Genomic DNA, 22,736 nt, shown 5'->3' with positions numbered 1-22,736 from the left:
TTCTGCAAACTTCATGCGCACCCGGTATTCTCTGGTGAAAGCCACCCAGACAGAAACATCTCCTTGGGATATAACATCAAGCCATTGCATCTGAAGTTTTTTTCTGAGGGCTGTGTGCATTTTTCATGAGGTGCTCTCTTCAGAAAATTGCTAAAGGCAGTGAAGATGGTGTAAATTGTCTTTCTAGTTATTGTGGAGGTTTACCTTGAGTGTCTCTCTCTATTTTGTCTTGCCAGCTCCGGACAAATGGGGTCTGGTTCACAAACTGAATTTTGTAGTACATTTAGTAGTATTTTACTAATACTTCTCACATACCTTAAAATTCATGAAGCATCAACCGGAGACCTTTGCCTTCGCTACTCCTATAATTTCCGCGAAGAGATTGCTGCCTGCTGCCATGTGTTTGGAGAGCTCTGAACAGGTAAGTCTACCTTTTAATAGTAATTGTGGGAGGGACTAGGGGAGTGGGTGGAAAATGGGTAGTACTTACCCTTGAATGGGTGGGGTTTATTGATGGGTAAGGAGGAGCTTAAGCAGGGACATGCAAGTGCAAACACTCACGTACAAAAAAGTAAGGCCATTACTTTTCACAAAATAGACTTCTAAAGGTATTACAGACAAAAAGGTCAAAAACAGTAATAAATGTACTCCAGCTCAGCCTTGGATTAAGCCAAGAACCACCAACACATATCCAGCCATAGTTACTGCAACATATGGGCACAGAAATAATTTAGGCAGGAGCTAGGCTAGAGGCTAGGAACTAATGTCCAATTCCAAATCCAATTTCTTTGACCCTGCTTTATGGTGTCTGGATTCTACGCCCCCTCCCCCTGCCAGGGTTGAGTTTGTAAAAAACCTTGGAGTAAAAGTTGATGCCTCTTTGTCTTTGCACTCACAAGCTTTTACAGTGGTGGGAACGTTTTTTAGTTTAATAAAATCATTGAAAATGTTTTTGGAGTACCTCCCACTAGTTGCAAGAAAGACAGTGCCCTTCACTCTGATAATGTCAAGATTGGAAAATTGTAAGAGTTTGTACACGGGCTCTTTAAAACAAACTATTCAGAAACTGCAGGTGGTACAACACTCTGCTACCAGACTTGTTTTGAAACTCCCTTGACCATCAACGGCATCGGCAGCACTAAAAATGCTACACTGGCTGCCAGTGCATAAAAGGGTCCTTTTCAAAATTCTCTTACTCGCTTTCAGAACCTACAGTATGCAATTTCCAGATTTACACATTACATTACTAAACTGACCTTGAGGGCTCCGCATGCCAATCTTTTTATGGCCTCTAACTTCAGACTCAGAACGGAAGGCGGTAAATCAGTTGCTGTTCTGGCCTCAAAGCCTTCCTAGTCATTTGCGATTCATTGAATCAGGAACCATCTTTAGAAAACAGCTTAAAACTTGATGTTTTGCTGTCTCCAAAGCACGTATTGGCACGTGCATCATCGTAGACTTTTGTGATTCCTTAATTGCGATAAATAAGGAATCGCAATTAAGGAATCGCAAAAGCCTATGCCCTAAGGGCATGTGTGTGAGCAACATAAAACTTTGAAAAATATACAAAAGTGCTTTTTTCAAAGTTTTAGCAAATTACCATGAAGTTCAACTTCATGGTAATTTGCTACTCCTATTAGCGAATTCGCTATTTTTTTGACTTTCATGCATTGCATTTAAGGAATCTTAATTTGGGATTCCTTAAATGCAATCGCAATTTAAGGAATCACAATTTAGAGATTCCTTAAATTGCGATTTTTGCATTTGGGATGATGCATCCCAAATGCAAAAATACCAGTCGCAAAGGGGCAGATTCTGAGAATCTGCCCATTTGCGACCGGCATTTACGTTGATGCATATGCCTGAATGTTACTCTTTTTTCTTTGACAAACTCCCCTTTCTGGTTATTTTGTGTTATGAGGCAAAATGGACCACACTCAGATAAAATAAAAACAAAATGATTAATTTCCAGAGTACAGCTAGACTGATTAAAATCTGCATGTGGTGGGCCTGGGGAGTATTATTTTCTGGACTTTAATTCATTGAACATGTCATTAGTGATATAATGCTTGATGTCATAAGTAGTGCATGGTGGAGCCGCAAAGGTATAGTTGGCTAATGAACGATAATTGGCAAATTTGCTTTTTTTGTATTTACAATGTAATACTAACTGTAATGTCCCTTTAACCTTTGGTTCTTTAAGCCCCAAGTATTTTTAAAATGTAAATTAATATTTTTTTTAGTTATGTCACAATGTTAGTCATACTGTTACGTTATAATTATTTTTACATTTATTAACTGTTAGACCTGTGATCCTTAGGGTGGTCTTCCCTAAAACATTTTGCCTTTCTTCTCCATTTTTTCTGTATCTTTTTGTTGGCCTTACGACTCTTAGCACTTTACCACTGCTGACCAGTGCTAAAGTAAACATGCTTGTACCCAAAACATAGTAGCATTGGTATATACACAATTAGTATTTGTAGTTAACTATAAGCCCCTTGTAAAGTGGTATGCCATATACCTAGGGCCTGTAATCTAAGTGGTACTAGTGGGCCTGCAGTACTGATTGTGCCATCCACACAAGTAGTCTCTCAAACCTGTCTCAGGCCTGCCATTGCAAGGCCTGTGTGTGCAGTCTATTGCTACTTCAACTTTGCATTTAAAACTACTTTCCAAACCTTAACGCCCTCCTTTTGTTACACATAGGTCACCCCTAAGGTTGGCCCTATGTAACCTGTTTGGCATGTCCTGATAGTGACAAACAGCTAAATCCATTGTTCACTACTGTGAGGCCTGCTCCTCCCATAGGCTAACATTGGGAATTCCTTAATACACCTTTAAGCTGTAATTGCTGATCAGAAAGGAGTAACTGGAATATGTTTCGTATCGTTGGAATGGTAATGATAAATCCACTTCAATGGTTAAGTTAGAATTAACATTACTATTTTTGAAATGCCACTTTTAGAAAGCAGACATTTCACTGCTCTTACTGTTCTATGTACCTTTCAGCCTGTCTCCAATACACATCTGGGGTGGGTGACAGCTACACTTTATGTATACCCTCTTGAGAGCCACAAACACAGGAAGGGCGGGTGTGACAGAGAATTCATCTACATTCATCTGCATTCTGCTAGCTCTTCCCTGGGCAGAAAGAGGGAGGGGAGCTGACACTCGCTACCTACCTGAATAGGCAGTGCTCTTTTTTCCCACACAAAGGGCTGATTACCTCCTATTGATAGCTTGGCAGACTGGACTGGGCTGAAAGGATACTTGTGCACTTCAAAGACCATTGTTTGAAATCACGCCCACTTCAAAGGCACATTTGGGTATACGTAGTGAGGCTCTGACCCTACCAAGACAGTCCCCCACTGTACCTTTGAAGATCTCTGCCAGGAGTGAAGATTACTGTGCTACAAGTATTGCCACTCTGCTTGACTGCTGCTCCGGAAGGACTGCTTTTCTGCTTGGCTGCGCTGCCCTGCTCCCTGCTGATCTCTGCCCTGCTGAGGACAATGACTGGAGCCATCTAATGAGTTGCTCTTTTTCCCCACAAAAAGGCCTGATTACCCCCTACTTATAACTTGGCAGGCAAGACTGGGCTTAAAGGATACTTGTGCAGTTCAAAGACCATTCGTTGAAGTCACCCACCTTCAAAGGCACATTTGGGTATATGTACTGAGGCTCTGACCCTACCAAGACATTACATTTCTGGACCTGTGAAGAACTCTGCCAGGAGTAACAATTACTTTGCTACAAGGATTGCCACTCTGCTTGACTGCTGATCTGGAAGGACTGCTTTTCTGCTTTTCTGTGCTACCCTGCTGAGGACAATGACTGGAGCCATCTAAAGAGTGACTCCTAGAGCTTGCTAGCTTGCACCCTGTTCTGAAGTCTCACAGAAATCAAAGACTTCCTTCAACCCTGCAACAGCATCAGGACTCTGCCATCTGTGAGTCCTGCCTAGCCAAGCGGTGGCAATCCAGTCCAGGTCCCTTGAAGTGACTCTTTTCCTGTGCAGAACCATCAAAACCGACAGTGACTTTGCTCCGCTCAGAATGTAAGCATTGTCCTTCAATGCCGATGCAGTACCCGATAAACAACATCACTCTGACAGACTGCACAGTTCGACAAAGGACAGCACAGCTCGTCCACAACTTATCGCCTGCATCATAAAGGGGATTCAGTGACAAAGTCTTTATCGACTGCATATATCGGAACCAATGCATCGCCTCCATCCTCGAGATTGACAACAACACAGCGCCTCCTCTGTTCCCCGCCTCGAGTCTTCAACGTTGAAGCTTCCTATGTCCAAGGTACATTTTCAGCAGGACCTACCTGAGTTCTGTAGCCTGGCTGCCCCCCATCGCTGTCAGCTTTAACTTTGGATTTACCCCGATCTAGTGCTACCTCAAGTAAACCCAAAGCGATATTTGCTTCTTAGGACTATTTTTGGTTTATTCTTTTATAATTCATAACTCCATTTCTACTTATTGAATGTTTGCTGTTTTGGTCTTGTTTTACTCATAAAAATATAATCTATTTTTATAATCCTGTGTGGATTATTTTTGTGGTGCTTTCATTGTGTTACTCTGTGTGTGTTGCACAAATACACATTGCCTGTTTGTTTCAAACTCTTTTTATTGAGTTTTGTAGCAACACAAGGACACACAACATGACAGAAACATCCATTACATTATATCGGTCAATTGTTATAGAATGCTTTCTGGTGAACACAGCTTCTTAACGAGGACTCAACCCAAAAAGTAACTGTGCTACTATGTCCCTTAGATAACCTTTCACTTCTCATTGCAATTCCCTTTTTCGACAACCCAGTTGTAGAGACTCTGAGCTAGTACACAGATATGTTCTGTCCGAACTGCGCGCCCCAACGGAGGCCTAGTGTGAAATCCAGAAAGAAAAAACAAAAAAAAGAAAAGATACAATGTTGAGAAACTAGAGAAAGAAAGAAAAAAAGCAAGAAGAGAGTGTAACCCGTGTATCATGGTGGGCATGTTCCAGAGTGGCAAACTTTGTGGGGTGGCTTGGTGGGTGGGAGTTAGGTATCTCTCACATTAGGAAACCCTGGGGGGCTCCCTGTGTGGTTAGATGTGGAAGAGGTTGAGGGCCCTCAGTCTAGAGCTACACGCAAATACGGGTAGACCCTCTGACACATATTCCACCAGCGGAGACCAGATATAATCAAATCCCTTCCGTGAGTCCTCTATATTATCCATCAGGCACTCCGGCACTAATGCCCCCCCCAGATTTTTGCGTGCTATTGCGTTATAGATGGAGCCTCCGCCTTTTTCCAGGCTGCTGCGACCGCCATCTTGCCCGCACCAAGGCACAACCACATGATGGCGCAGTCACTATTTGTTTGCCTTTTAAGATTCAGATTTATAAACCCCAGTAGGGTATGTTCAATGGCCTCCGGAATGGGTTAGCCTAAAATCAGTTTGATCTGTGACAGGATTTCTTTCCGAAAAGGCTTAATAGAGGGGCAGTCCCACCAGATATGTCTGAAGTCACCCAACAAACCGCAGCCTCACCATATCTATCTGAGTTGTTAGGGAATACTTTATGTAGTTTCTCAAGGTGCAAGTACCAATCGTACATTATTTTGTAGTGAGCTTCGCCCAGATACATAGATCGATTGTGTTTAGTTATGTCCTTATATAAACGGCGCCATTGCTTCTCCTCCACTGGTCTAGCAAGGGTAGACTCCCAGAAAGCCCTGTGTCTCAGACGCTCCTGTGGGCTGAGTGCCCTGATGAGGGAGTAAAGAAAGGAGATCGTTACCCTGGTGGATGCTCCTGACTGTGCAGATTTCTCTATGGGGAGCAAGTCCCTGGTAGCAGCCAGCCGCTCCTGTGGTTGCTGTACCCAGTGTTTGAGTTGCGTGTAGTGGAAGCCCTCGGAGGGCACTAGCTGCAAGGCTTTAACATATTCCTCAAAAGTCAGGCGTTCCCCTTTCTTGTGTAGTTGGGAGATTGTAAGGCATCCCCCCTGTTTCCACTACATAAATGGCTCCTCCTGCATTGCCAGGGGGAAATCAGGATTAAAATGTATGGGGGGGTAGGGCAAGGGGATGGTCAACAAGGAAAGCGTTTTAGTTAGCAGGTCCCATATTCGCAGAGTAGTGGACGTGGGGGTGCTAATGTAGGCATTTGGTGGCCTATGTTGCTTTTTTAACTAGAAAAGGTCCCATATGGTCCTGCCCATTATCTGTTGATCCATGTGGAACCAGTGTTTTTCAGACTCCCTGAGAGACCACTCCATTATGACCCAGAGCTGTGCCGCTCTGTAGTAGCTTCGGAAGTCTGGGAGAGCTAGGCCACCCTCTGATCTCGGCCTGATCAGGACCCGGTACGAGAGCCGGGCTCTTTGTCCCTGCCAGATGAATTTGGTGACTGCCTTTTTTAGATCAGTGAATAATTCCCTGTCCACTGGGATCGGGAGGCCCTGAAATAGGTATAGGAGTCTAGGGAGGATATTCATCTTCACAGCATTTATTCTCCCTATCCAGGAGGTGTAGGCTGATTTCCAGGGATTCAGATCCGCCTTAATCTGTCTCAACAAAAGCAGGAAATTGGCCTTGTAGAGACCTGAGATTTTTGGAGTGAGCTTGACCCCAAGATATGTAATGTCCTTGCTTGTGCAACTGAAGGGGGAAGTCTCTTTTATTCAATTCCACTCATCTACCAGTAGTGTTAGGTTGAGCAAGAATGACTTTGCGCTATTCTCCTTAAAACCAGAAACTCGTTCAAACTGCTCGAGCTCCTCCAGAAGTGCAGGTAATGAGTTCCGCGGGTCGGTGATAGGAAGGAGCAGTTCGTCAGCAAAGAGGGAGATCTTGTGGGCCTCAGTGACAAAGGTTACCCCCTTAATATCCTTGTTCGCCCTTATCTTCTCTGCTAAGGGCTCAATACTTAGAGCAAATAGCATGGGGGACAGAGGGCATCCCTGCCTTGTCCCCTGCTCAATTGTGAAAGCGTCAAAAGCCGCCCCATTTACTAGGACTCTCGAAGTGGGAAAGTGGTAATTGGCCTGCACCATGCCAATGAAGGTGTTGTTAAAACCAAATCGTTTCAGATTTTGAGCTAGGAAAGCCCAATTAACCGATCAAAGGCCTTCTCCGCATCCAGCGAGAGGAGGGCAGCGGCAATGCCTTTCTTTAGTACGTTTTCCATTATATGCACTATTCTGCGTAGATTTTCATGGGTCTGTCGACCCTTAATAAACCCCGACTGATTGTGGTCGATTAGAGCAGGGAGGATATTTTCCAGGCGAGTGGCCAGGATTTTAGAGTACAGTTTGGCGTCTAGGTTCAAGAGAGGCGCATGCTTTTGGATCTTTTCCCGGTTTCGGAATACCAGTTATCAGAGCTTCCCCCATTGTGTCTGTTACGCTGTGGGTGTTCTCTATTTTGTTGAACAAGAGCACCAGATGGGGTGTCAGTTCGGGAGCGAATGTACAATAGAAGTGGACATTAAGCTCATCAGGGCCCCTGTGCCTTCTGCAGCATCAGGGTGTCATTTGCCTCTTGAACCTCCTCCCTGGTAAAGGGCCGGCTCAATTCCTTGTTGGTGTGGGCCAAGAACTGGGGTAAAGACGGGACTTCAAATAGCGTTCTTGCGCTTGAGTATCAACTGGGTCTGTGGAATATAGGTCTCTGTAAAACTGACCAAAGGCATTCGCTTTACCCTCCTCATTACAGTGGGAGACAACCGTGTCATCCACTATCTGTTTAATGTATTCTTTTGTTTGTTTTGCTCTTAACTGTCGCGCTAATAAAGTGCCTACCTTGTTGCCGTTATCAAAACCTCTCACTTGTAGCCTCAGAATTCTGTGCTCAGCTCTATTAGTACATATGGCTTTTAGTTTGCCCTTCAGGGAGGTGACTGTACGGTGTGTTTGGCTCGATGGGGACTCTTGGTGACTTTTTTCTGCTAATTGTAATTCCTTTTACCAGTATGAGCCTCTCTAACAGTGGTAGCTAATTCTGTACATTTGCCTTTAATAACCGCCTTGAATGCATCCCAGTTGTTGGCAAAGGAGGTAAGGGCCGGGTCATTATTCTTGGAATACTGCAAGATTGCCAAACGCAGATCATCTCTAAGAAGTCAGTCCCTGCTGAGAATGTTGGGGAAAAACCATTTTGGCCGTGGCCAAAGTCATGGCACATTTGTTAATAGTGCAGGATAATTATTGTTTTACTGTAGGAAACTGGGATCTCATTCCCAGGTTCCGTCCTTTTTGGCCATCAGTTACCAGCCCAATGGTGGGAAAGTACAATTTTACATTTACTCTGTGCTGCGTTATGCTAAGTACAGTTCCTGCCAGCAGCTCCGGGGTTGTGCTAACGGAGCTGTAAGAGGGTGGCCGATTGACCTAGTGAGTTATGTAATCCCTGTGATGTCATGATGAGGTTTGGTAGCACAGGGTAATAGGGGCAGATGGAACTAAGTCTCTCTTGTATGGATGATATGAAGGGTAATTAAAATAACTTGGTATGGAGTCTCCTCTGTAGTGTGCCACAGTGGGAGTGTGGTTGGCACTTTAAATTTACACTGCCTATGGGGTAAGCCAGAATCTCTGCCTAGCCACCTAGGGGGTGGGCAGGTGTCAGCCTAAGTGTGTACTCCCTTCTCCTGACTAGAGAGGTGGGTTCGGCCAGGCTTAGGTGCATACCCTAGCCAACCTGAATCTCCATTTAAAACATTGGTAGAGAATGCCTAGGAGTTGTTTGCAGTCCATTCGCAACCGCCACACAGGCGACTGCTTTAGGCCACAAGGTTTGTGGAGAGCTCTTGTGTAGGAGCCTGGTGAGAGCTACGGTCAGGCTAGGATGTATTGTGCTTTCACCTGCTGAGTCCCAGTCACAAGGGGATTCTATCGGCCAGGGATGAAAGACGTAGCCAAGTGGATGATGACCACCCGCTTGAAACTGAACTCAGACAAGACGGAAGTCGTCATCCTTGGATCATCGCCCTCTGCCTGGGACGACTCCTGGTGGCCCCCTACCCTGGGCAGCGCACCCAAACCAACGGACCACGCACGCAACCTGTGCTTCATCCTGGACTCCTCCCTCTCGATGACCAGACAAGTCAACGCCGTCTCATCATCATGTTTCAACATCCTACGCATGCTCCGAAAGATCTTCCGATGGATCCCCACCGAAACCAGGAAGACGGTCACCCAGGCACTCGTCACCAGCCGACTGGATTACGGAAACACCCTCTACACCGGAACCACAGCCAAACTGCAGAAAAGACTCCAACGCATCCAGAACGCCTCCGCACGACTCATCCTGGACATCCCCCGACACAGCCACATCGCCGGACACCTGAGAGACCTGCACTGGCTCTCCGTCAGCAAGAGAATCACGTTCCGACTCCTCACCCACGCACACAAGGCCCTCCACGACCTGGGCCCCAAGTGCCTCAACAAGCGCCTGACCTTCTACACTCCCACCCGCCAGCTACGATCCACCAGCCACGCCCTCGCCGCCGTTCCACGCATTCGAAGAGCCACCATGGGAGGAAGATCCTTCTCCTACCTGGCAGCCAAGACTTGGAACTCCCTCCCCATCCACCTCCGCCGTACCCAAGACCACCTCTCCTTCAGGAAGACAACTCAAGACATGGCTGTTCGAGCAGTAGCGGACCCCTCTCCCCCAAGCGCCTTGAGACCCTCCGGGTAAGTAGCGCGCTATACAAATTTCTTGATTGATTGATTGATTGATTATCGGGGTGAGCTGGCTGTGGGTCATGAAGTGCCAAGGCATCAGCAGCACTCAGACGCTTACAATCAGAGGAAGTATCCGATGCAAGGGGCAGCTGTTAGATGAGAGCCCTACTCAGAGGTACCGCCTTAAGTGCTCGGAGGTCTGTTGGCACCGCCTTTCAATGGAAGCAATTGTCTAGCATGCTGCTCTGAGCAGAGCATTTGCAGGCGTAACAGTATCAGCTGCCAGTTCGAAAGTGCATCTTTCACTAATTTACTCAGATAACTGGGAGGAAGTAAGGCAGGCTGGATAACTCTTGACTATACCTGCATTGGCACATCTTGTCAGGAGTGATTGTCAAAGGGATTGCACTTGAGCCAGGTAATGTTAGCACCCATCCACAACAAGCTGATTGTTTAAGTTCACCATGCGCGGCATTCACACAGCCCAGCAGTAGGCCCTTGTGGTTGTCAGTGTCATAAATTACTATATTGAACTGAACAGGTGGCGGGTCCGTAGGTTACACCAGCAGAAGTTTAGGGAGAGCTGGACTCCACCCATGGTCAAGGTGTAGGTTTAAGTAGTTGGAGTGGCGCTCCTAGTAGACCAGGGCTTCGATGCTACACAAGGGCATCGCCGTGTTGCGGCCAGAGCACAGGCATTGGGTGTTTCCAAGGGGGCAGCAGGTGGAGGCAAGGTTTTTTCCAAATCTGGCACCAGAACACAAGGTAGTCAGGGCCAACTGGTCTGTTGGGTGACTTGTGTAGGCACCGTGTAGTTGTCACACCATGAAGGGGTGAGTCGTCTCCAATACATATAGTTGTGTAACTGGCCTTACAGATGGGTGGACCCTGGCTCATTTAGAGGTACGCCTGGGTGAAAAGTGTGTATTAAAGGTTTGCAGTTGAGCTCAAAGGCCCGCCCGGTTAGCTATGGTAGCCTCCCTGGGTGGTGACGCTGTCAGCCAACATAGTGTGCTGACGTCCCAAGAAATGGGGAAACAAGGTGTCAAGCACAAAAGGCTACTATGTAAAAACATTTGGCACATCCAGCGATCAACAATGATTCAAATTTAACGGAGCAGGTAACTTTCCCCCTATGGGGTTGGCCACGGGTGGTCAGTGTGAACGCCCCTGCCCCCCCTTTTTCGGGAATGTTCTAGGATGAGGGTTAGGTAGGACTTAGTGAATCCTTAATGTTAGGCACCATATCACTCAGTGCGCACTGTATTAAATCAGACCGATTCTCTTAGCTGGGATGCCTAGGGGGTTTCACCACAGAGGGAGCTGAGCTGGCGGAATTCCCATAAGGAATAAAGGAGGCATGGCAAGGGCAGGAGAGTCCCTGCTAATTATCACATACTTCTAGTTATGAACATTCCTGTGCGTCATGATTTAGGAAGCTGAGGGACTGCGCAAATGTTGAGTATAATCCTTCTCACCCTAATAGCAAAAGTAGGCAGGCGGGGTGGGAGCAGTTACCTAACAAATGGGCTGCTGTCCCATAGATGGGGGACACAGGGGTTCAGGCACACACAGTGGTAGTAGGACGGTAGCTAGGTGGGATCAGCAAATGGATGGGGCAATGTGAGCCTTGGTGTCTGAATTTGTCCCGCCCAGAGTCGGCATGGGGCTAGGTTATGTGAGGCAGTGTAAGTTTCCCATTGGAGAGTAAATAGTTCTTGGCACAGGTTCACAGGCCAGAAGGTTCTTTGGTTTCATCAGACACTGGCTGATCCAGGCTAACGTCAAAGGCTATTGTGATATAGATGGGGTTCATCTATCACCAGTAGGGAGGGATATCTTCCCTTAGATTTACAGGAGGCCAATCGCATGTGTGAAATGTGCTGTTTTGGTGATATCAGCAACTACATGGGTCAATGTGAGCTCTGCTGGTCTGAGATGATTCCCCGCAGAGGAAGCACAGAGCTAAGTCAGAGGAGGCCGTTGAACATCCCTGTAATAGGGAACTGTTCATGGCGCAAGTGCGCAGACCAGACACGAGCTGATTCAGGCTAATGTTAAAGGCTACGTTGCTGACGATGGGGTCCATTGTCATCATTGCTTTTCAGGCGTACGCCTATGTTAGGTTGACATACATGGGGTGCATTTGTCACAGATGAGCATGGACACTTTCCACTGGACATGCACGAGGCCGATTGAAAGCAGGTTGCAGGACAGAAATGAGATGTTTTGGTGGGGGGCTCTGGCGGTGACGGGGCTGCCTCCAGAGCTGTGGCGAAGTTACAGGGCGATCTGGAAGCAGATGGGTACAGCAAGGGTACCTCTGCGGCAGACGGGTACAGTAAGGGTACCTCTGCGTGGCACAGTAGGGGTGCCAGAGCCAAAGACTAGGAGCCTCAGGGCAGGTTCCTGGAAAACCGCGACGGCGCCCCGTTAGTCCTTCGGGCGGTTGGGGGCCTGACAAACCGGGGATTTGCCCTGCTACGCTCCGCCCTGAAAAGGGTGTGAGTAATAAGACACCAACGTGTCATGCGATCCGGAAGCGGATCACCAAAGGTGTAGCACAGTCTGGGTGTCGTCCCACAATGCTGGCTCATCAGGCGGGCGGGGGCATCATAGGTTGGTACTGCTGCCCACCCTTGGATCGCCCGTAAGATAACCCACCATATTGCATACTTATGTATGGAATAAACCTGCAGCAATATTTTCCAGAACAAAAGATGTCCTGTGTATTTACTTATTCTTGCATGCTCAGACTGTGGGTTGGGGAAGTTGCTGATAATGGCACTATGTCTTTAGAACAGGGACACTCACTAGAACGAACACGAACACCTCACACCATAAAGATAGCGTAAGCAAGGCACTACGGGGATATCATCTTGCATGTGTGTGTAAAATTTAATTTCTATGCTAGTGTTATTACATCTTATAGCTCACCTGGATCCAAATGGTTTTGATTTGTATGCTTGCCTGAATTGAACTGTACACTCGGACTATAGTGTTTGTGTGAAGAGTGCCCTTGCCATGAAGTGTAACTTGTGATTCAACAAACACTATCAGGTTCTCTGTTAGGGCTCGGTCCACACTTTATCCTGCCTCTCTACTAATCTTCCTCTTTTTTTTTGCAGATTTATATAGCGCGAACTCGACCTGAAGGTATTGAAGCGCTTTACTTGAGCATCCATAATCATAGGATGCTGAGCCGATGCTGAGGCTCGAACATGGTATCCCAGCTCCAAAGTCAGCAGCTGTGACCGTTAGGCCACATCATATCTCTACATTATTTGGAATGCTCATCAGTCACTCCTGGGTGAATATTCATAAATCATACTATAAATGGTTGCCAAATCCCATCTGTGGGTTGCTACTATCACCCTAGGTGTATTTCATGATCCTATTTGACACTTCTGAGGGCCCCACAATCAACTGGCATTAAATGCATGTCTCCAGAGATTTTAGGTGTACACGCTTCTAACTGCTTCTATTTTCATACATTGTCCTACAAAGCACTGCAGTTGTTGAATGTACCCCTTCTAGAAGGATGTGCAGCCATAATGATGTAGCTCACCCGTATAGAGCGCAGAGTTTCCCTGGATAGCACTGAATCAGCTTGTGCTAACAGCTGCTTCCCACCAACACTTTCTCCGTATTAAATTACTCAACGCACAAACTTACTGCCAAGGCAACCCATTATCTTTACCTGTGAAACCCAGAAATGATGCCCCTGATCCTGACTGAATTCTAACAATACCTCTATTTTCTTGGGACTTGTGACACCATCACACTCCCTTTAGCTGTATAAGTAACCATCCTGGAGGATCAAGACAACCTGCACCCACATCACTGCCACTTCCCTCCTTGACAGAGCAAGCTAGACAAACCTCCCTATGTATCTGAGACACCCAGCAAAAGGAGGACCCCTGTCCAGAGGCATCCTCTGAAGTCTTCTCAAACTGACAAGAATCTGTTTAGCTGGACTCCATAGGACAAATACAGCTGAATCACAGAATAAACTAAGCATTGGACTATGAGAACCTCTCTCCTAATCCCAATTGATTGGTGAATAGTAGAGACCTCGCTTGCAAATTGACCCCTAAAGCCCAGATTAAAAGCCACTCAGCCTTATGTAAGTTGTAGTAAATGATCAACTGGGATCCACAAGTGTACCCGTGTCTTTGGGACTCCCTAACCCTCACAAAGGGCTGCCCCCAAGCCAATTGCATACTTATCTACTGTACCTCCTGGTAACCATGAGTCCACACTTTTTTTTCTTTTTTTGTGTGTGGAGTTTTATATAATGTGAACATGACCCGAAGGTGTCAGAGCGCTTTACATGAGCACCAGTTCTGTTACAGATGGACACATTAATTTTTGTTAGGCACAGGGAGATTACGTGATTTGCCCAGAATCACAGAATGTTGAGTATCCCTGACGAGTCTCAAACCTAGTTCCCCAGCTCCGAGGTCGACCACCCTAACCGTTAGGCCACACTCTCTCCCCACTTGGCAGTAGGCACCACCTTTTACCTCATGAAATCCTTCGATCTCACCACTGCCCCCACCCTCATCACCTTGATCACCTCTGCTACTACACTAAAGCCTAGTGCCGGTGCAGCTCAGCAATACAGGGATCATCATCATCATCATGAGATGAGTCATTGTCCTCCAATACCAATATATTAGACCCAAAACACTTCTGGGGAAACCAGAGTGCAACCAAACAATTTCCCACAGGATAACATTGGTGACAGTGGTCAATGTTTCAGCAAAACCTGGTACCTAGTGCTACCGAGCTGCACATACATTTGTGGCCGGTTCTTTGACCCAGAAGATGCTATGCACTTCTGGGGTCTGGTGTCTATCTGTGTTTTGTTTGTAGAACAGTTACTCACCTGTGAATTATTCTGATTTTGGAAACTTAGAAACTGTAAACTGAAATGATTACTGTTAATCTTGTGTTTTTAAAATTCTGAGTTTCTAACCGTGCTCCTCTTCCTGGAGCCAGCCTTGACTTCTCGATCCAATTACCCTGAGAAAGTCAAGTACTACATGGGTGTCCATGGTCTTTCAATTTGAAATTAACAGTATTGTGGTCACAGTACAACAGTACTAAATGACAGTAACTCTTACAGTTAAAGCCCAATAACCACTGAATGGCCAGCTACCCCACAAAAATTCCTCATATCAATGTCCATATATTTGTTCCCACTACAGTGCAGTGATATAATGGGTTCACTCAGTAAACAGGGTCTTGTTATGGGTTACTCTGTTGATATTTAAATGGGAGAGCAAGCTTTTTTGACCCTTATCTACAGATAGCAATATCTACAAGAATAGTTCTCAACCTATGGTCCGGGGAACCCTTGGTAGTCTGCGAATCCTACTCAGGAGGTCTGCGACTGCTGAGGAACTGAAATGATATTTACAGATTAATAAAGCGTATATAAATAACGGAGCAAAATGTAAAATTGACAATGTTAAAACGTTCTGTAAACGGGAAGGAATTTGAAATTGAATGTTAAAAATTAGGGGCCCAATTACGACGTTGGCGGTGTGGGAGCGAACCGCGACTTCACTGCCCTGCTCCCACTCCACCAACGCCAACTGCCGCCCACCACTATATTACAAGTTTTCTCATAGTCTGGCCGGCGGCGAGGCGGTTCCCATAAGAATGGCACCACAATGGGAGCATTAGAGGTCGTTCCTGCACAGCATGGACTCTGCAGTCCATGCCGTAAAGGAGCAGGAGTGCATGCACACAGGGGGGTACAACATGTGCCCCCCTTCATGCATCTCCTTCATAGGGACAATAGTGGGCCCTGCAGAGTCCCCTTCGTTTCCCCATTGCCAGCCTTTTCACTTCCATGAAAAGGTTTGTGGTGGGGAAACTCGTAATATGCACAGTACTGCCGCAGCAGCACCGCCATGCATATTGCTTCGACAGAACATTGCGCCACTGCTAGGGATCGTGGATCCTTTGCGGTGGTCCCAAAGAGCCCTGACCACCATACCCATAATACGGCAGTCAGACCACTGATGCGGCGGTCTCCGACCGCCACCACACTTGCACCATGAGTTTGGCGGTCCGATGGACTGACAACCTTGTAATCAGGCCCTAAGTTAGTATCCTCAGATTGATTCGCGGGAGCACTGCAAGCGCATCAAACAAAATATAGTATGAATGATGAGTGGCCTCAATTGAACTTAGAAAAGCTCCATTCTTCCCATTAAATTAGTTTTTTTATATTTGTTTGTGAATTAAAAAAACATGTTTAATCATTTGTGTATTTGTTTGATGCAGCCTTATGTCTGAATTTTGGGGAATTGTTTTGCGGTTCAATTAGAGTTCAAGTTTAAATTTAGGTGCTAAATGTCAGCAAGAGGTCGGTGTGGGCTCGGGGAGCAGGATGTTGGCAGGGTGTATCGTGCCACAGAAAGCTGAGGTCCGGCTAAGGGGAACACTGTTTGTCCTCTGTAGCACCTTGGGGATCCAAGGTGCTACAGAGGCTGTGCCTATACAGGTAGCTCCTGACTCCTGCTCTGTTGTTTAACTGGGCGTGGGCCTTGTGAAATCCATCGTACTATTCTCACACATGCTGATCTGATCCATGTTGAGGGATCAGCATGGATCATTCAAAGTGGTTTCACTTTGGGGGGCACACGGTGATTCCCTGGTTGACTCCTAATGCCCCCCCCCCCCCCCCACCCCAATGAAGTCTATGGTTAATCTCAAAGACAGCAGGAGGTTGTTCCGTGGTTGAGGATGAACAGAACAAAAGACTTTCCACCACATCATTTCCTATTAAAAAGGTGGCAGCCTGTGTCACAATGGTGGACTTCAAGCCTCGATTTGGCTCATACCATCTTACTAAGGTGGACCAATGTTTTAAGGCCAGCGAAGAATTAAGATTTGTACATGTTCCCGATTCCTAAACATTATTTAGTGAGCCTAGGAAATAAACGCAGAATAGGACTAACAAGGTGAAATGTACTAATACAGGTGCTCAGGTGCAGAATTTTAAATTTTCTGAAACTGACCCTCTAGATGTGGTGCAAATAAACAGGCTGGCTCAATAAACTATTGGTGACCCAATGACGGCCTTTACAATTGTGAGTTTTGTTTGCACTTCCAAGAATAGTCAGAATTTCTCGGTGGGTGAAATAGTACCCATAGTTCTTAGTTGTATGTTTGTCTGTAGGAATGTGGTGTCTGTACAGCATGAACCAAGCAAAAAAGGCAGCAGAGCGTTCCGCTGGTGCTGTAGGTAAACATGATGATAAAAAGCAGCTCACAATGTCTCATTTTAGTTACTAGAAGAGTGAACCAACTGCCCAATGTAACTGAGTGGGTGTGTGATGTACGTATTCCACTGGTGTTGGAACAATTTTCAGAGTGGGGGGGGGGCAGTCAATCATGTTACATCATTGAAGTCATAGAGACTGAAAGATTCAAGCGCCACACTAAAACTAGATTTGCAAATGAGCCATGGCCATTCAGCAGGAGGGTGGTAAAAGTGTGGCACATAGCTGGTGGTACACTTAGGAGATCATTGTCACACACATATTTTATTAAAGCATCTTGTTGGGGCATACAGTAATTTACTGACAGCATGTTTCCCATTGAGATGGTCACTAAACCTGCACAGACTTCCAGTTTTACTGTTAAAACAATATAGAACACAAACAATAATGTGTGGAAATCGTTTTCACAAATATTTATCATTTGTGCATCACCAAGTAGAGTGCCTTGATTTGTTTGATCATTAAAAGTAGGGCCACTGGAATTATGCAGCAGAAGAGGGCCAAATTATGTGCCACGCTTGAGTAAATTATGCAGCAAGGAAATTCAAATGATGCGGCATAATGCAGCACATTTCCTAATAGTTTAACCTCATTTGTTGGTCATTTTTAAACATGGCAACCCTGTCTGTGCATTGGTTGCACCCCATTAGTACTAATTTGAGCCCCAAATTTAGCAATAAGGTACAGAAAGTTGACCATGTTAGCTTTGCAAAGGGCCTTCCACTACGCGGCTACACGTGTTAGTGCATTTTCAGTAACGTTTGAACTGTTTGAGCTAGAAACAATTTTTTTGTTGTAAAATCTGCAGATTATGTGGCAGATGATAAATTAAGTGGCAACTGCAGTAAATGTATAATAAGGTGAAAATCACTGCGGCAGCACAATCGTATATGTCCAGTAGCCCTGATTAAAAGCTATGTTTCCCTCATACTACGAAATTACAAAGTATGCTTAATTTGTGTTTTCCTAACTGCTGATATATAATGATTAATTTGTACAGTTTCATTTACAGGTACTTAAATGTTGTTATGTGTTACAAAAAATTGACATACCACACCCTTTCCTTCCTCACTCGCTGTACCCCAGCAACCCTGTCACATTGCTCTGTTTACAAAATGCTCTCATTTTGCAGTCACAGCAGAAGAAGTAAACACCAGGCCCCATGTTAAAAGAATAAGCAGCATTTTATCAGAAGACATAGCCAGGCACTTGCCAGCTATCGTTGAACACAGAGCAGATGTGACAAGACGAACATAAAATGTAAAGGCATCTTTAGCACCCATTCATTTTCTGAACTGCAGCACAGTAATAGTGTGGGTGCTGCAGCACCCCAGCACCCTGATTTTCAGAACCTGACTTGTTCTGGGTGTGAGAGAAGCCTGTGCTGTTCTTCTTTGGTGAGTGTGATAAGTTTGCGCTGCTGCTGCAGACCATGCTGTGTCTGCCACACTGGTGAATAAAACCTGTAAAGCGGTTACATGCAATGTACCTTTATTTTTACTGAGAACGGTTTTCACTGCTGATACTCTGCTTGTATCTGCTGTTAGTGTGTTTGAGGAAAGCTTGCAATGCATCTGCGTTTATGTGGGAGTGTGTGTGAGTATGTGTGCTTGTGTGTGAGTGTAGGGTGTATGTGTGTGTGTGTGAAGAAAACTTACACAAGAGCTACTTCTTTGAAGCACTATTTATTTGTATGAGGGACATGGATTGGCCGAAAGGGCAATCAGGCAGTGCCCAATGGGCTGGTCTGACAGATCAGTGTGCGGGCACGTTTTTTAGCAGTATGCAGGCCTTCTCTATGGCTCGGTGGGACAATTTTTTAAATACCACCAAAAACATTGCCTGCAGCAAACTCAAATGTATGCAATCCACCATATCTTTCAAAATACCCATACACAATGCAAATTAGGGCCACTTTTTTTTAGAAATCTGGTTTGCTAATGGAGGGCAATCTTAATTTGGGGCCCGGGCCTGTTTTTTCTCCCAGTCCGATGAGCGAAGTATGCACTTTAGATGATTATCCTATGTCTGATATGAGAGTGTATGAGGGAAGCTTGTGCTGCTTCTGTACATTCAGTAAATTCTCTGTATGTGTGTGTGTGTGTGTGAGTGTGCATATGTGTATTAACTGCAACCTGTCACGCACCTATTCTTTGCTCTACGGATGCCTGTACATTATTTCTTGTGAGTATGTTTGAGTGAGGTTTGCATGCCTTTGGAGAACACCTTTGTTTTGTAAGGGAAAAGCCGCCATACCTCAGTGATGATAGTCGACGCGAACACGCTTGTGTCGTAGGTCCAGCCGTCGGTGCAGGGCTGCTTGTCTATGGAAGTCATGTTTTCAAAGGTGGCATTCTGAGTCAGGAGCCACCACTGAGGTTCCGTGAACTGCAGGCACTTCTCCGGTTTCTGATTCCGGTCCAGCGGGATAAAGACCTTCAAGGTATCTCGGTCCAACAGGCTTTCATTGGTACCCCATGAGGTGTTCTCCTGGGATTTAATATGGCAGTGATGGGCAGGAATGCCAGCGGTGAAGTTCTGGATAAGATTATGGCTGGCCAGCAGGAGGATTGGAAAGGCCAGAAGGGCGACCTCAATGAACTGGAAACGTCCCATACCCCCCACACGATCTAAGAGATGTGCAAAGGCCATCGTAACCTCTCAAAATGCACTGCTCTAATCTCAAAAGTTGAAAAGTGATTCTCCCTCTACTGAAGATTCTATACCCAAATTAACCAGTGGAATATGCGCAGAGGACTTTCCTGATCTGATGTCAAAACGTTTTATGGGCCTTCACGGCTCCCGTCATTCCGCGTGATGGCAGCGCCTTTCTACAGAATAACTTGCTTGAACCCTGGAAGTGAAGATAGCCTTGGCTGATGACGTGGTTCTTTCGATTTCTGCCGTTATCGTAGAACGTTCTGCTGCCAGTGGTGCGATTGATTTCTCTTCAGAGATGTGCTTTCATTGCTCTCTCCCTCGACCTGCTTCTACGTCCACATTCCACAACTCCTTGCTCCTCGGTTGCATTTATGGTCAACCTCTACCTATGGACCCTTTCAAGCCCTGATTGCCTCGTCAAGTAAACTCCGTTACTTAAGGCGGTGCGCGGGTGTTGAAAGGTCGTTGTCCGGTTAAACGGCTGACAGCCGTCTGTGCCTGCAGGGGAGTGCGAGTGGGAGGAGGTGGGAAGGGCTCGGAGCTCTTTTACCGCGACCTCCTTTTATGAAGCCTAATCAGCGATTTTGGATAATGTTTTACTTTTGCTTCCGGGGATTAGCGCAAATGAAAGGAACGAAAAGAGACTGGGAAAGAATGTTCATGTTTGTGGTGCGTAGGATTAGGCTCCGTGGTCGATAGGAGCCGCGCTGTCCTGGCTTATCCTATCTCGGGCAGGTATGGCGTGGAAGAATGTAGGTGATTTTATAAAGGAGCGATCGTGCTTGTTGAGGTGTAGCTATTGCTAGCGACGCCTGTGCAGTGGTACCCGAGCCCAGGGGTGTTAGGGCGTGTCGTGCCGTCATATGGCTACATTTTGCGGTCAACCTGTTGCTTGGGGGCCATTTGCCTTGCTGTATGAGAGTTCACGTCATCTTGAAATGTCGCTAGTTGGGGGCCCTTTTTAGGGTCGAGCCTGTGAAGGTACGCGGTAGCGCTTGTGATACACTGTGGTTAACAACAAGTGTTTGAAGCCCACCTGTTGCTTGCCAATTGTTGGTTTGAGTGGCACTCTTCTTTACAACCTCGTAATGTGTCAAGGCAAGTTTAACATAATTTCCGTTCCTCTCTGTGGAGCAGGGACCAAGCACTGATTGATTCAAATTAATCAGTGCCTGTCCGCTGCTCCCGACGTTATTGAGGTACTATTTAGTTCAGTTTAACTTTTAGTGCACTGCAAGTAGAAGGTTTGTGACTGACAAAGACGTTCCCAACAGGAGCACCTAAATTGCAAACATCTATTTTCTAAAGTTAAGTTTCTTTTACTGTGCCAAGTCTTCTTTTCTCACTTTGCTCTCAAGTTTTCTTACTTTTTTTGTGGGATCTGTTTTCAAAAGATGAGGATTATTTTATTGCAAAGATACATTGTTTCTTACTTATGTGTAATTTCTGAAATGATGCTTTAACACATAACCATGCAGTGCAGCCCAATCCACCTTACTCAAATGGGACCCACTCCAGGCCATGCCAAGCCACCTCACCGCACCATGCAGCAGTCCGCCCCACTTAATCCAAACCACTCCAGACCAATCCAATCCACCACAGACCAATCCACTCCACCCCACTGCAATCCAAACCACTCAATCCAATCCACTCCAATCCATCACACTCCAATCTCCCAACCCACCCCACTCCCATCTGCCCCGCTGCAATCTTTCGCATCTGCCCAACTACAATGCAAAACGATCTGCCCCACTCCAATACAAAACAATCTGCTCCACTCAAATCCAAACAATCTGCCACACTTCAATCTGCTCCACTCAAAACTACCCTGCTACAATCCAAAACAGTCTGTCCCATTCCAGTATGCCCCACTCCAATCCAAAATAATGTGTCCCACTCCAATCTGCCCACTCCAATCCAAAACAATCTGCCCTACTCCAATACAAAACTATCTGTCCCGATCAATCCAGAACAACCTGCTCCACTCCAATCTGCCCCACTTCAATCCAAAACAATCTGCCCCACTCCAATCTGTGCTACTCTAATCTGCCCCACTCCAATCTGTCCCATTCCAATCCAAAACAATCTGCAAACACCTATCCGTCCCACTCCAATCTGCTCCACCCCAATCCAAAACACAATTACCCTTTCAAGTCTGCCATACTCCAGTCCAAAATAGCCTGCCCCATTCTAATCCACCCACTCCAATCTGCCCGGCTCCAATCCAAAACAATCTGCCCACTCCAATCTGCCCCACTCCCATCCAAAACAATTGGTCCGATTCCAATCCATATCAGTCAAATCCACTCCAGTTTGCCAAATTTCAATCTACCCCAATTCAATCCACCCCACTCCAAACTGCCCAACTCCAATTCACCTCACTCAAATCCACCTCACCCCAATCCACTCACTCATCCGAATTCACCCCACTCCTACCCACCACAATCCACACCAATCCAATCCAATCCGCATTCACAATCCAATCTACCCCACTCAATCCAATCCACCTCACCCCATACCAATCCAGCTCACCCCAATCCAATCCACGCCACTCCCTCCCAATCCACCCACTCCAAACCAAAGCAACCTACCCCACTCCAACCTGTCCCACTACAATCCAAAACAATCCACCCCACACCAATCTGCCTAACTCCACTCCAAAACATTGTGCCCCACTCTATCCCAAAAACCTGCACCATCCAATCTGCCCACAGCCATCTGCCCCACTCGAATCCAAAACAGTATACCCCATCCCAATCCAGAACAATGTGCTCCACTCCAATCAGCCCCACTCCAACCCGGCTCACTCCAATCCAAAACAATCTGCCCCCCTCCAAATCAAAATATTTTGCCCCACTCCAATCCACCCCACCCACTGCAATCCAATCCAATCCACCCCAACCCACCTCAATCCAATCCAACCAAATCCAATCTACCCCACTACAATCCACCCCACCCCACTTAACCCCAAACCCACTCCAATTCACCCCACCCAATCCAGTTCACCCCACCCCAATCCAATCCACCTCAATACAACCCACCCCAATGCAATCCACCCCACCCTACAGCCATTCAATCTACCCC

General features: G+C 46.2%; 1 protein-coding gene across 1 annotated transcript in view; it reads right to left on the bottom strand.

Moving 5' to 3' along the window:
* LOC144781542 (solute carrier family 22 member 6-A-like) overlaps positions 1-20,167 on the bottom strand; it is a 239,250-nt gene extending 219,083 nt beyond the window's left edge. The window contains exon 1 of the mRNA XM_078660447.1: positions 19,248-20,167. Within this exon, the coding sequence (XP_078516573.1) occupies positions 19,248-19,643 (396 nt within the window). The 5' untranslated portion in view covers positions 19,644-20,167. The remainder of the gene's footprint in view (positions 1-19,247) is intronic.
* Between the last annotated feature and the right edge of the window lie 2,569 nt (positions 20,168-22,736).

This window comes from Lissotriton helveticus, chromosome 9 (genome assembly GCF_964261635.1).
Source record: "Lissotriton helveticus chromosome 9, aLisHel1.1, whole genome shotgun sequence".
NCBI lineage: Eukaryota > Metazoa > Chordata > Amphibia > Caudata > Salamandridae > Lissotriton > Lissotriton helveticus.
Note: the sequence above shows the minus strand (reverse complement) of the source record. Positions and strands in the feature narration are given on the sequence as shown.